At 42.5% G+C, this 15542-nt stretch overlaps 1 protein-coding gene across 1 annotated transcript in view; it reads right to left on the reverse strand.

Annotated features, from left to right (window-relative positions):
* Window positions 1-15542, reverse strand: part of Naa35 (N-alpha-acetyltransferase 35) — a 57924-nt gene that overhangs the window by 33851 nt on the left and 8531 nt on the right. The window contains 3 exon segments of the mRNA XM_067111198.1: window positions 993-1173; window positions 2446-2669; window positions 7611-7756. Coding sequence (XP_066967299.1) covers window positions 993-1173; window positions 2446-2669; window positions 7611-7756 — 551 coding nt within the window.

A 15542-nucleotide genomic window follows, 5' to 3' on the forward strand; every position in this document is an offset into this window, starting at 1 on the left:
TGTTGAGTCCTCAAAACCCTCCCACTTCCCTGACAAAAGCATGGGATAGGGGCAAGGGATCATCCTACATTGACCACCAGAGAGTAATGGAGCTGGTCTTTTGCCTGCCTTGGTCCTAAACAAGATGGCAGACGCGCATGCGCAATAGTCACTTCCTGCATTTCTTGACGTAGGAAAAACTGGGTTCAGCTTCGCTGAAGATAAGGGAAAATGCTCTCTTATCTTTGAGTCCATTATACTCTATCACGTGACATAGTGTTTTCATTACGACACAATACCCGGCTACAAGACCAGGCTAGAAAAATATTTCTTTGATACTAGTCTAGTTACCATGGAGTGCTGGCACACCATGGGGAGTAACTCCTTGAGGGTGAAACAAGCGACTACGCCATCAAAATACAGTAATTAGTGAATATTGCTCTACCAAAAAATCCACGAATTAGTAAATTTTCTGTGATATATTTGGAGATACATTCCACAGAAAAATTCGCGATTAACTGAAGCCATGAATGCTGAACTGTGATGTAGCAGGGGTCGACTATATATCCTTGAATGGGGGAAAACTAGAGCAAGAAAAGCTGAAGTTGGAAGAGAGCACAGTAATTGGAAATTCTAAAAAAGAAGAGCATTTTCAGTTCAAATGGATATTTGTAGAGATCTTTCAGTACACCCGAAGGTGCACAGTCAAAGGCATTTTACAAGCATATCCCTTCTAAAAAAACTGGATAAGAAAAGAATGCAAGTCTAAAGAGCAGCTGATAAACATGCCCTTTACTAGTACAAGTGACTCAATGAGTAAGCACTTCTAATGTAACAAGGGCTCCCAAGCAAGGGTGGTCCCATGCCTATCTAATTATTGCTTCATTCATTTGAACTGACTACCTGACACTCAGTTTTACTAATCTAACTAGGTTTAAGGTCAAAATTAAAAGGGGGAAAGTAATTTGCAAGGAATATAAGCAACATTTTATTTCATGAGGGCACAACCTTACCTGCTTCTGCATCTTTGTATCCCAAGGTTCCCCTTGTCTATTTCTTGTTGCCTTTACTGCTCTCTGTAGCTCTTCTTCTACCTCCCTCATCATACCCCCTGCACGAGCTTCAGTCACTTCTGAACACACCCCATATCCATACAATGCTGGCTGGAAATCTTCCTCTTCAAAGACACTTGCACTGGAAATATATAAAAAAAAATTCCAATAAAAACAACTATACCAATACTTTGTTAAGCCTTAGAAGCAAATATTAATTGTATTTTTCAGCTGATAATTTTTTTTATATCACACCAATTATTAACATTTCTTTACCTTAAAGAACAATCAACTGTCATGCTAAGATTTCCACTTAACATATAAGAGAATCTAATGAAAATGCATGGACACCAAAACATCACAAATCTAATATTTTGTTCTAAACACAATCAGCTTTACTCTTGTCAGCAAAGTAAAACGAGGGCCAAACTGAGAGATAAAATACTCCTTAAAATAATGGAGGGCTAAGTACCAATGTGTATGAAACTTCACATCAACAGCAGTTCCTCACAAAACCTGTTAAATGCTCTCTTTCCTAAATCTAGTGTGTACACCTGAAATGTATACAGTACCAAGTGGAAGGGAAAGGTGAAAGGCACGTTTTGTAAATGGTACTTTCCAAACATGGATGAACTCCTCTCTTACAGGACACCCTAAGGCTTAAACAAAAATATACCGTACATAGTGCTCCCATGCTTTGAGGGCTGTCAGTCTATCAAGATGGGACCAAGAAGTAGGAGCAGAGCTGAAAGACTTTCACATCACTTAACAATATTAATTATATGAATTTTAAAGTTCAGAAAATATGGTGTTCAATCTCATTCTCCTTCATGTTCTAAGAGTGATCAGAAATGTATTCACATATAGGTCTAATCCAAAGCTCAATAACATTAGGGTGAGGGGCAAAAAAAAAAGGAGCAGTTACTAGGTAAGAAAGCTTAGTTAATTTAGTTCTGAGAAACTACTTAAGGGCAAGTCATGAGCCAGATTTAAAGTAGTTGATCTTTGAAGGCCCCACCCAATGGCAAGGCACTGCCATTTTGTTTCATTTAACCAGGAATTTGGTATTTGGCTCATCCAGCTACTGGATGATGAGGATTTAGTAAATGAAGGATATCTGGCATTCATGTGAAAACAGGTTCAGCATAAAAATTAACTTTGGAATTATTCAGTTTCATAATTAACTTTTATAAACAAGTGAAAAAGATAGAGGAAGACAGCTTATAAAGTCTAACAACCACTAATTACTAATTAATAAATAAATCCCTGGTATCTCCATCTTGAGTTGCAAATATGACATTTGTAAATGAATGAATTTGCACTTTACATAAACTATCTACATTGTATGTACACTCATTTAACTCAAAAGACACAAAGCACAAGACTACCACGTAAAAAAGGAAGTTTTTAATACCTGTGAACTATATTATTGATGATCGCAATCAACTTCAACGTTTGTATAGAAAATGCCCTTAGAGCTCGGTCTTCTATGCTCAGTGGTTTGTGAAGGTAAAGGCATGTCAGAATTGTCTGTGCAGCAGAATGGCCTTCAAGCCATGTCACAAGGCAGGCCAACATGGAATCCATAATGCCAACCAATTCCTCCATTGTCAAGTTATTCAGTTTGAGTGCTCCAGCCTGAAACAGGGATCTATTAAGAATACAGAACATAAAAATTAACTTTAATGTTTAATACATAAGTAATGCTGTCTGTATTACAAATACTTTGCTTCATGTAATCTGTTTCTTGTTAAGAGAATGATAGTAACATATTTGGTAGGTGAGACTGACTGGAAGGGGAAAACTCCATCTCCCACCTGCAAGCACAGTTAATTCTCACCTTTTGAGTAATTCTAGAATGCTGTGGCCAATTACAGGGGAGGTAGAGAACCTTTTGAGAAACAAATAAGTAGTTGATGCTTACTGTATAAAATATGAAAAAGAAACAAAAGAGGCCTTGAACCTCAGAGGCCAATGAAGGGCTTGAACTTAAATAAATACTAAAACTTAACTTGCCGGTAACCTTTCTGTAAGGCAGGTTCTGGTAAAAAAAAATCACCCACCTAAGATTTTGAAAGCTTTGATCTCAAGTTACAGCTAAGGTCTTTTAAAGAGGCTTTTTATCCAGAAGCATTAGATTGATCTGCCTCAAAAAATTAGCTGTGGCAGCATTAAAACACAAATACTGTATGTAAAGTCTCATATGCAAAAAAATGGCTCTTACACTTTACAATTTCTCTCACATGATCCAGATACAGTACTATGTAATAAAGCAGGTTTGCTTTAACTTCCCTAGGGCAATGTGGGGAATTGGAATAGTTACCAATCTGCAAGGTGACTTGTCTGAAACTATAAAAGTTAACTGCTTCAGTGACATACACACAATCTACTTCAAAAAAGTGAAATTTCATTTAAAAAATGACATTTTTATAATAAAATAAAGTTTTATATATACTTACCCAATAATTACATTAGCTAAGAGTTTCTCTTGCCTCAGCAGCTTAAATTAAAAAATTCGCAGGTTAGCGCTTCAATTTAGTGCAGGGGACTGGTCTTGCCCACTAACGAGAGTATCAAGAACTACTTGGCAAACATTTGTCATTACGTTTATGCTTTATGTCCATGCGCGGGGAGGAGGGAGGGCTCCGTCCGTAATTACTGGGTAAGTATATATAAAACTTCATTTTATTATAAAAATGTCATTTTTATATATGTAACTTACCCAGTAATTACATTAGCTGATTCCACATTGAAAGGTGGTGGGGAATCATGGACAAACTCTGTTCCTAACCATTAATTATGTAATGATTTGAGATAATAGATAAGTTGCCAGCATTGGTTACAATGCTTGTAGTTCCTTGTTAGTTAAGAGAGCCTGCAGTAAAGAACTGCCTCTGGTTGTTGCTCAACTTAACCTGTAGCAGCTTGGCAGTAAAGCCAGGAACGCTTCTACTTAAGTGGAACACTTCGTAGCGAAGGAGTACTCCGATGGCTGACGAAGTGTAAGATTAAGCTTTGCGACGAAGGTGTACACAGATGGCCGACAAAGCATACATAATTGCCCTTGCCCTGGGCACAGTACCAATAAAAACAACCAGATATGACTGTCACTTGCACTGAAAAACAGACCATGACCCCTTCACTGACAGTGATGGGTGCTCTAGGTAACTTGTAACCTCCGGCTCTTACAAGTCTCGGCACCTTACTACAAGGTGAATAGATAGTAGGAGAGAATCCTATGCTTCCTTCTACGATGCCATGCCAGTTACTAACAATGATCAAATGGTATTGCCAAAATCTAACACTGTTTAACTTTCTTTGAAAGGCGAGTAGTGAAGATCGATTACACTTCCCGAAGGACAATTGTTGAATGAACGTCAGGGGCATACAATGCCTGAAAACTAAGGAGGTAGAAGCTGATCTGACATCCTTAGCCTCCCTAAAAAGGAGCAAAAAGCTTTCTTACTTCTCAGAGTATCTTGGAGAAGGTTGATTATAAACTGGACATCAGGGGCACACAGTGCCTGAAAGCTATGAGGGAAAGTTGTACTGATGTGTCTAGCTTCCACTAAAGGTAAGCCAATAGCTCTCCAGAAACTAAGAGTGGCATCAGAAAAAACAAGTCCAATCACAAGAGAGGACCATACATTCTTAGACGGAGGTCGCTAGAATACTAAAGGTCATGAAAACCTCCTATGCTTCCAATCCTGCTTAGGTCATACTGTAAAACTCCAACAGAAAATGAGCTTCCAACTCTTCTCCAGAGCCAGGGATGCAGGAGAGTTTGCGTTAGACCACCAGAAGCTGGCGCCGGGTGTACTGAGCTGGTGCCAGGCTGTGGGTGGGGCCAGCAGAGCTGGTTGCCGGCTAACTAATTGGTCGGGAGCTGGTGGGCGCTCCTAGAAGCTCGGGGTAGAGCTGGCTCCCAGCTGTAGCTGGCGCCAGGTGAGGTGAAAGTCAGGTGAGAAAAAAAACAACTCGGGCTGATGGGTACTCCTGGGAGCTTGGAGCCCAGTCCCTGGGTGTCAAAATCTTCCTCTCTTCCATTAAGTTCTCGAGAGAGAGAGAGAGAGAGAGAACGGATCCAGGTCATCGAAGGGTCTTCGATCTCAGCAAAAATTCCTTTATTTCTGACGTTATCGGAAAGACATGGCTGTCCTGATGAACTTTCCGATCCCAACAAGCTCTTAAATAAAACTGGAGAGGTCTCATGAGAAGCCTCCCTAATCTTACGAATTCCTCCAGAGAAGTCAACGTTCCCAAGAGATTCATCCACTGAGTGGTGGAGCAAGAACGAAGCGATAGGAAGAGGTCTACCTTCCTCAGACAGTCTTCCACTCTTCTGAGTGACGGAGAAGCCTGAAAACTCGGAGAGTCTATCAGAACTCCCTAATAAAGAATCTTCTGAGTGGGAATCATTTATGACTTCTCATTCATTGTTAGTCCTAATTCCTAGGTCAAGAGAAGTTTTGTAAGCCCTTTGTGCATTGATTCTTTGTAGGTGACTGAATTAGCCAGTTGTCCAGACATAGGGAGATTCTCACTCCCGCTAAATGTAGCCAACCCACCACAGGATTCAACACTAGAGTGAAGACTTGTGGGGCCTTCGAGAGACCGAAACAAAGTGCTCGAAATTGAAAGATCTGGTCCTCGAAAACAAAATGTAGACATTTCCTCAAATCCGGGTGAGCTGGAATGCGGAAATAAGCATCCTGCATGTCCAGGGATATCTGTATTTTTCACTAATTCTATTGCCTTTTTGTTCAGAAGAGAGGGCACTTCCTTCGACAAGGCTGAATGCTTCTCCTAACCAATGGAGTAAGCTGTCAATACAACAGGAGTGTCGGTCAATGGCAGATTCTCCTTGAAGGGGATAGCGTATCCCTCTTTTAAAAACTTTGACTACCCAATGATCCACTCCTCTTTTGCTCCATCTCTCCCAAAAGAGACGAAGCCTGACCCCCACAGGAGCATGAAGGACTAAATCCTCACTTGCGAGAGGAAGATCTTGCGGAAATAAAAGCTGTTTATCCACAGGGGAAAGCAGGAGGGCCAATTTCTGTGGGGTCGAAAACCTTCCCTGTAAACGAGACCCACACTTCGCGCTTCTTCAGGACGCCCATGACATACAGGGCAGCTACTTCAAGCGATCCACCTCTGACGACTCTACCTGCGCAAGAGAGAAAATTCTCCAGGTCTGCAGCTTCAGCATACAAGAAAGGAGATTCTTGAAGCTTCTTGGCGACTGCTCCCAAACACCAGTTGAGAAAACTCCACAAAGGAAATTCAGTTTGGTAGCAAACACATTATACGCTATTCAGAAAACGAAAATAACTTTTAAAAGACCAAGACGAAGTACACACAGTATCATCATAGCCTACATACAAGTCTCATATTCTAATTAACACTGAGACTTGCAGATAAGAAACAAAATCATATTACTGGTTCAGCAACGAACACAATGTTTACATTCACCGGTAAAGGTGTCGGTAGTTAAACAATTGATTATGAGTTTGCTACTATTGTGAAATATGACAAGTTAAACAAAACAATCAAAAACTGTCCTGAATGTTGTAAACTTTAAGGCTCCCGAAATCGGCGATAAAACATCACCAAAATCCGGTCTCTGACCGGCAAATTTAAGAACAAAACTGACAAAAAACGCTCTGTGTTGACTCGAGCATCGGCAGAAACGTAATGACGAACGTTTGCCGAGTAGTTCCTGATACTCTCGTTAGTGGACGAGACCAGTCACCTGCACTAAACTGAAGCGCTAGCCTGCGAATTTTTGAATTTAAGCTGCCGAGGCAAGAGAAACTCTGGCTAATGTAATTACTGCGTAAGTTGCATATATAAAAGTGACCATTTACAATCCTGTGTGGGGCCTCTTTTACAAGACTCATAAAAATATGCAAATTTTACCAAGTTATACATGTTTTTTCTAATAATTTATTATATTTATTTTGTAAAATTATAATTACAGCTCACACAATATCATAACAGACAAGAACTAAAATCAGTAACGAATTCTGAGTATATTTGTTGTAAAATATTTATGAGATTTAACTGAGATGGGGATATGTAGCAACTTTTTTGAGGTATACATGTTTTTTCTAATATTCCTTTGCACTTTTCTTTGTAAAATTACAATTATAGCTGACATACTATCATAAAAGATAAGAACTAAAACCAAGAGCAATCCCCGAGTATATTTATGAGCAAATAAACAAAAAGACATCATGGGATAGAGAGGGGCAATACATTCTCCCATCAAGTCTCAAGGCACACTGATCACCCTCTGTCCTGTGCTGAGCTACTACAGTAGCCACACATCATTTACAGACCACTGAAGTGCTATGAACATCTTTCCTGCTAAATTCATCCAAATTGCATGGTCAGTAACATTAATACTAATGCGAGTTAGCCCGTCCATCACTCAAAACCTGTTATAGATCATCATACGATGATGCCCGTCCATTAACGGTTAATAAGATGAAATGTGTTTCATGATTACCACACTACTTGTTGAAAGAAATAAGTTCAAATATTCCACACTGGACATTACCAAGAGTCACTAACCTTCACAGCCTGATCAAAATTGAGGACTTTTTTCCCTCTATTACACATCATTCCTGCATCCATCTTGGGGTCCATCATCTCTATGGCTGACATTGCTTCAAACAGGCCAAAGATATCATCATGCAACAGTTCACCCAACTGAAGGTCTAGAAAATTGGAAAAACAAAATATAGATCTCAATAAGTGGAACAGACATAAATGTGTAATGCTATTAACAAGAGATGAAAGAGAGAGAGCATTAGTAAAGGTATATTCATTTTTATTGATATACCAAGCTGAATAGCCAAAAAGTTATTGCAGTTCACAATCTTTTCATAATACAATATAATTTATTCATGACTGAGAGAGAGAGAGAGAGAGAGAGAGAGAGAGAGAGAGAGAGAGAGAGAGAGAGAGAGAGAGAGAGAGAGAGAGAGAGAGACTATGACAATCTACATTATTTTTGTTTGTTTACCTAAAACTGAATTATGTTAGCAGTGATAAACTGAATTCACAATTAAAGTGGATTTTCATTCCAAGGAAACTAGCAAAATGACATTTTCATAAAATTACATAGGTAACGTTTCTACTTACGCAGCAGCCTTTAAAAATCTGTGGTAGTACTTCTACTGTTTTTGTGCAGGTGACAGGCTCCGCCCACTATTGGTGCACCCGGGGAAAATAAATGGCAAGTAAGCTGAATTTTGTCTGTGCCCTTATGTCTATAAGAGGGGAGGAGGGTGGGCTCCAATTCTGTAATTGTTTGGTAAGTATATATGAAACTTAATTTTATGAAAATACCATTTTCACATATGTAACTTACCAAGTAATTACATGGCTGAATCCCACACTGAATGGAGGTGGGATATATGGACATATTCTACCCCAAGACATTAAAGCATGGTAATGACTTTGAAATACAAAATTCTGCCAGCATTGATACAATGCTTGTTGTTTCCTTACCTGGTAAGAGAGCTACTGCAGGTAAATACTGCCTCTGGCTGGTGTTCATCTTAACCTGTAGCGCCGTGGCAGTCGAGCCGTGGGTCACCTCTACATAAGTGGGAGTTTTGCAGTGGCGGATAGGCCTGATGGCTAGCAAAGCATATGAAACTGCCCTTGCTCTGGGTGCAGTACCAAATTTAAAAACAACCAGACAATTCTGTCACCTACTCTGAAAACACCAAAACCCATCCACTAAGATTGGAGGGTACTCCAGGTACACTTGATTTTGGCGTGCCCAAAGAAGAAGATCCTTTGCTGCCTGACAGAGTGAGAAGGAACGAGTGCCTCCCTGTTTTCAGATATACGACAGTGCGGTGGTGTTGTCTGCTGATTACCACTGTCTTGTCGAGAAGAACTGAAGGCCATGATAATGGCCTTTAACTCCCTAACATTGATATGTAGTTTCTGTTCTTCTAAGGACCACATCCTGGAAACTTCCTGATTCCCAAGAAGGGCTCCCCAGTCTAGATCTGAGGCATCTGAGTAGAAGTCTAGGTCTGGGTTTGGAGGACGAAGGTGACTTTCCCCGTGAAAGTCTTGCTTCGGACAGCCACACTGGAGGTCTGATTTTATTTCCTGAGTGATGGGAAAAATGACAGTCTGGTTGAGTTTTCCTGTCCCAGTTGTCCTTTAGGTAGAACTGGAGAACTCTTGTGTGCAATCTGCCTAACTTGATGAAGGTCTTGATGGACGAAAGAGTCCCTAGTAGGCCCATCCATTGGCGGGCCGAACACGATAAGAGTGCGAGAAAACTGCAGATTGTCTGGAGGAAGTTGTTGATCCTCTTGGGGGATGGAAAAGCCCCGAAAAGTACAAGTGCTGAGAATCATCCCCAAATAGATAATCTCCTGTGTTGGAGCTAACTGGGACTTTTGAAGATTTAAAAGAATTCCTAGTTCTTGAGTAAGGCAAAGAATGGTCTGTAAGTCCTTTGTGCACTTCTATTTCGAAGGGGATCGAAGAAGCCTGTCGTCCGTGTAAAGGCTGATGTTGATGTCGACCAAGTGAAGCCATTTGGTGAGGGGGGAGAGGACTCAAGTAGATACTTGAGGAGCCGTGGAGAGGCCGAAGCAGTGAGACTGAAACTGGAAGACTTTGCCCTGGAAGACAAACCTGAGGTGCTTCCTGAAGTCTGAATGGATGGGGATATGAAAATATGTATCTTGCAAATCTAGTGTTATCATCCACTTGCCCGGGTGAATGGATGACAAGACCAACTGGTTCATTTCCATCTTGAACTTCGTCTTCCTTACCAAGTGATTTAGGGCGCTTACATCTAGAACTGTCTCCACACTCCCGATGTTCTGGGAACTACAAACAGATGATTGTAGAAACCCTTTGTGCTGATGTCCTCAACTTCTTCTATTAGTGCAGCAGATAATTGCATATTTCATAAGAATCGTTCAGATAGTGAAACAAGCATGAAATTTTGCACAAGTGCTCTTTAAAGTTCCCTCTATCAGAAAAGGGCGCTGGCCACGCAAAAAATTTAATATGGCGGCCAAATTCCAAGATGGCGGCCAGTATCGACAGATTTTGGCTAATTTTTCACTAGAATGGCATGTATTTGCTTCTAGCAATATGGTAAAGCTCTTCCATACTATTTCTTGTGAATATTATGTTTCTGTAGCTTCCCAGTACAGTTTACCTTTAAATATGGGGGCTATATGGCTGCCAAGAAAAGGTAGAAACAATAATTATAATGAGAAATAATGCCCGTTCAACAATTATCGTTTTAAGCATGGATCTTGGTTTCTGTGGTTTTAGATCCTAATGAGGCCATCTCTTTCGAATAACTCATCAATTTTGAAGGAAAATTAATAAATGTAAAAGAGTGTATGTCTGCACACAACCAGGGCACACTGGTGACATCACTGCTGTGTAACTCAGCATGGGGTTCAGTGCCAGCTAATCCAGCTTTACTAATCCTGTAGTCTTAGACTAGTAGTTGTAGTATAGTTTAGTTTAGTGTCCCAAATGCTTTCTAACAGCCCCAGACCAGCTATAGTTAGATAGCCGCACCTGAATAGACAGGATGTGCCAGCGCGGGAGAGCCGAGCCAAGGGTATGGGGGCTGTACATGATGGTTCATGTACTTACCCGGTTGGTGTACAGATCACACGGGACTTAAATGGCACTGGATGAATGATCGGGCTAGGTGTAGGGAGACCGAACCTAGTTGAATCCCATACAGGAATGTGTGCTTTGTTTAAGGTGGTAAAGGATAACCCCTCGGCCTTAATCAAAAGTGAAATCATGGCAGAATGTGATGCCAATCCAATATTGAGCAGTAGAAAAACAAACTGGAGTTTGTGTTGTCTTTGTCAGAAGGACAAAAGAGGTGAGCACTTGACATCACCTCCAAGTCATCATGTCCTAGACCATGATGGGTACACAATGCTGGCAAGGAACATTCCCATGTTCAGTGAAATTAATGAAATGCCACTGATAATGGATCCAGCAAGGCTGGATGAAGGTGATGGCATAGAGGCCACTCTCAGGAAAAATGCAGCAAAATACCATGTGAACTGTCGCTTGTTGTTTAACAACACTAAACTGGACCGTGCAAAACTGCGCCGAACCAGTCATGACAATGAAGTTTGCATTTTCTGTGAGAAAGTGGCACCTGCATCTGATCTCAGACAGGCTAGTACTAAGGGCCTTGACTTGAAATTGCGTGAATGTGCAGAGATACTTAGTGATGGCAAGCTCCTTGCTAAGTTGACTGGTGGGGATGTCATTGCACAGGAGTTTAAGTATCACCATGCCTGTCTTTGTGCCCTCTACAACAGAAAAAGGTCCTACCTGAGGAGCCTTGAGAAAGACCAAGGTAGCACTGAGTCAGAATCAGATGTGTATCCACTAGTTCTGTCAGAACTGATGACATACATTGTTGAAAACAACCTTTGTTCAGATGATCCAGTCACATTTCGGCTGGCAGATATTTGCCACCTCTACCAACAACGTCTGGAACAATTAGGTGTAGAGTCACCAAGTGTAAATTCCACGAGACTCAAAGACAAACTTCTGGCAGAAATTCCAGAACTTGAGGCTCATAAATCTGGCAGAGATGTATTACTTGCATTTCAAAAGGATGTGGGAAAAGCACTTGCTCAATCATCTGATCTTTCAGAGGCAGTTATCATTGCTAAAGCAGCAAATATTCTCAGAAAGTCTATACTTGATCATCAGTCACGGTTTGATGGCACATTTTCTGAGGCTTGTGTACGAAATTCTGTGCCTCCTCTCCTGCTCCAGTTTGTAGGGATGGTTGAGCATGGGGCTGACATCAAGTCACAGTTATGATTTGGAGCATCAAAGTCAGACCAGGCCATTGCACAGCTCATGCAGTTCAACTGCTACTCCCGATACAAAGAGGGAGCAACAACTCATAGACACTCCAAAGACAGAGAAACACCATTCCCAGTCTACATGGGACTCTCAGTCTATGCCAAAACCAGGAAGAGAAACCTGGTTGAAATGCTACATCAGTATGGCCTCAGTATCTCTTATGACAGAGTACTGGAGGTCTCTGCACAGTTAGGAGATGCCACAGTTAGCAAATATGTGGAGGAGGGTGTGGTCTGTCCCCAGTACTGCGAAAAGGGTTGTTCACCACTGCAGTGATGGACAACATCGACCACAACCCATCTGCAACTACTGCCACTACCTCCTTCCATGGAACTAGCATCTCCATATTTCAGCACCCCACCAAGGAGAACACTGGACAGGAAAGACAGCAACTAAAGTTTGCACCTGAGAAAGTGAGGTCGGTGCCTGAATTGCCGGACACATTCACAAACATCTCACCAGCTTCCTTTCAAACAAAGAACCCTGTGCCACCAAACACTGCAATACCAAAGCCACCCACAGATATCTTGGGGCCACAGCTTGCACTGGAGTATCAGTGGCTAGACAAGGTCATAGTCACCCAGGAAATAGATGATGCAGTGAATCTGACGTGGTCAGCTCATCACGCTTCAATGAAGAGAAGCCCAGAATTTGAAGTAACCATAACTTCATTGCTTCCTCTCCTGCGTGATCAGGCTCATTCTGTTGCTACGATCAAACACGTGATGCAGAAAGTGCAGGATGTCACTGATTTTCTGAACCCTGGCCAGATACCCATAATCACAGCTGATCAGCCAATCTATGCCGTAGCAAAGCAGGTGCAGTGGCAGTGGCCTGATCAGTATGGCGAAGACAAGTATCTGGTAATGTTTGGTGGTCTGCACATTGAGATGGCAGCAATGACATCTCTTGGTACTCTTCTTCATGGCAGTGGTTGGACAGGAGCTCTGGTGGAGGCAGGAGTTGCTTCATCTGGAACTGCAGAATCCTTCCTGTCAGCTGCAAGTGTAACCAGGACACGGCAGATGCACCAGGTTACAGCCTCTAGTTTGTACAAACTCCTGAGGACAGCATACACTGACTACTGTGCTGAGAAAGCAAACAACAATGAGCAGGCATTAGAGTTTGAGGAGTGGTGTGACCTTCGAAGACAGCAGAGTCCACAGTTCCACTTCTGGCACATGGTGTTGTCTATGGAACTTGTGATATTCCTACTGATCAGGTCCTTCCGTGAGGCCAATTTTGTCCTCTACTGCCAGGCATTGCATGAGCTGATACCCTACTTCTTTTCCAACAATAATACAAACTATGCTCGTTGGCTGCCTATTCACCTCAGGGACATGCTTACCCTAGAGAGTTCACACCCAGAGTTGCACAAGGAGTTCAAGGCTGGCAACTTTGTTGTGCACAAGACCAGTCGCCAGTTCTCAGCAATGGCTCTTGACCAAGCTCATGAGCAGACCAATGCCTTTATAAAGGCTGATGGCGGAGCCATTGGGCTGACTGAAGATCCGTCAGCACTCAGAAGATGGATGGTGGCTGGCCCAGAGATCATCCGCTTGGTGTCTGCATACGAAACAGAGGTTCAAAGTAAGGAGTCTAATGAGCAGACAACACACCATGAACAAACACCTCATGCGCAGAAGACATTCTTGGAGAGAGTCAGCAAGCTGTCATTGGCTTTGCAACACTTGGGAAGTCCTTTTCAGGAAGAGAGCCAGGATCTGTATTCCATTGACAACAAAGACATTGCCCACCCCAGCTCAGCAGAACTTCTACAGACACACCTTGACAGAGGCCGCACTAAATTTCAGAAGTTTTCAGACTCTTTGGCAAACAATGCAGTCTCCTTCTATGAGCCGATAAAGAAGAACAGAACTGACTTCTTCAGGCAAGAAGCTGCTCCTGTAGAACAGTCAAAGCAGAAACTTCTGAAGGAGGATTGCCAGCTTTTCTCAAAGCTATTTATATCCTGTCAGAGCCGTGAATGTGATCTGCAGGAATTCTTCCAGCACGAGAATCAAACATTCCCAGCTTCCCTTAGTGAGGGTGGTAGGCTGTACACATGTCAGAAGTCTCAGTTGACCTCGGTCCTGGAGAGTCATGTTACACTAGAAGACAAAGAACCAAAGACTGATGTCCTCATTGTAGATGGATCAGCTTTGGTCCATGCCTTGCCACCAAAGAAAGGAAAGACCTTTGAGGGCTATGCACTTTGCGACTTCTTGCCTGTGATACAATCCTATAGCAGCAAGTACACATCATCACATCTTGTATTTGATGTATACAATACATCCAGCCTCAAAGCTGAGACCAGGCTCCAACGTGGTCAAGGAGGAAGGCGCAAGGTGACAGACAAGAACACAATTCCATCCAACTGGCGCAATTTCCTAAGACACGATGCCAACAAGACAGAGTTGTTCCAGTTCCTGGCAGACAAAGTTGCCCAGATGTCTGCCACAAATGTTGTCATTGCCACGAAAGGGTCTGCTGTCCTCAGCACTCATGAGGCTAGTCTTCAGGGACTGGAAAAGTGCTCTCATGAGGAAGCTGACACCCGCATCTTTCTCCATGCCAAATATGCCACAGAACATGGAGCCAAGACCATCACGGTTAAAGCAAATGACACAGATGTTCTTGTCGTTGCAGTCAGTGCTTTCTCCACTCTCCACAATCTAGGGCTAGAGAAGCTATGGGTGGCATTTGGCCAAGGCCAGAGCCTGCGCTGGATTGCTGTGCATGACCTGTGCAACTCTCTGGGCCAGGAGAAGGTGAATGGCATGCTCTTCTTCCATGCGTTCACAGGCTGTGATACAGTGTCAGCCTTCCGGAGCAAGGGCAAGAAGACCGCCTGGCAGACATGGAACATCTTTCCAAAGGCCTCCACTGTGTTCTCCAAACTGAGTCACTACCCTCTCAGAGTGGAAGAGAGTGAACTGAAGGTCCTGGAGAGGTTTGTCATACTTATGTATGAAAGATCCAGCACTGCTGGCACTGTGGATGAGGCTAGACTTGATATGTTTGCCAGAAAACAAAGGGCATATGAGGCCATTCCACCAACCAGGGAGCTCTCCTCCAACACACCAAGCGTGCTGCGTACCAGGCTGGTTGTGTGTGGGGGCAGGCCACCCAGTGTCAGCCACAGCCAGAGAACCCTGCTGAGTGGGGATGGCAAAGTCTGGTGAAGCATGGCAAGTACTCTGGACAACCAACTCGCCCTTAGCCAAGAGTTGCCAACAGCTTACCAAATGTGGATGCAAAGCAGGCTGTCGGGAAAGGTGCAAGTGCTACAAGCTGGGTCTTCCTGCACAGCTCTGTGCACTTGCAAATGTGAAGTCTAGATAAATATTGCCCTCTCTTCAGTAGATAATCTAGCTTGAGCATCCAACGTGTCATGCTATGCCTACCTTCTTATCCTCGAATTTTTCAAAGGTGTAGGTTGAGAGACCTATACATAGATTGGTTACGTTTAGTCCGTATTTCTCTTCTTTTCTTTTTATGGTTACAGTCTTAGACACAATGTTGTATGTGACCATACCATTACTATTTCAGTTGAAAATAGCATATTAGTTAAACTGTCTGATCACATGAATATAC

Source organism: Macrobrachium rosenbergii, chromosome 11 (assembly GCF_040412425.1).
Source record: "Macrobrachium rosenbergii isolate ZJJX-2024 chromosome 11, ASM4041242v1, whole genome shotgun sequence".
Classification (NCBI taxonomy): domain Eukaryota; kingdom Metazoa; phylum Arthropoda; class Malacostraca; order Decapoda; family Palaemonidae; genus Macrobrachium; species Macrobrachium rosenbergii.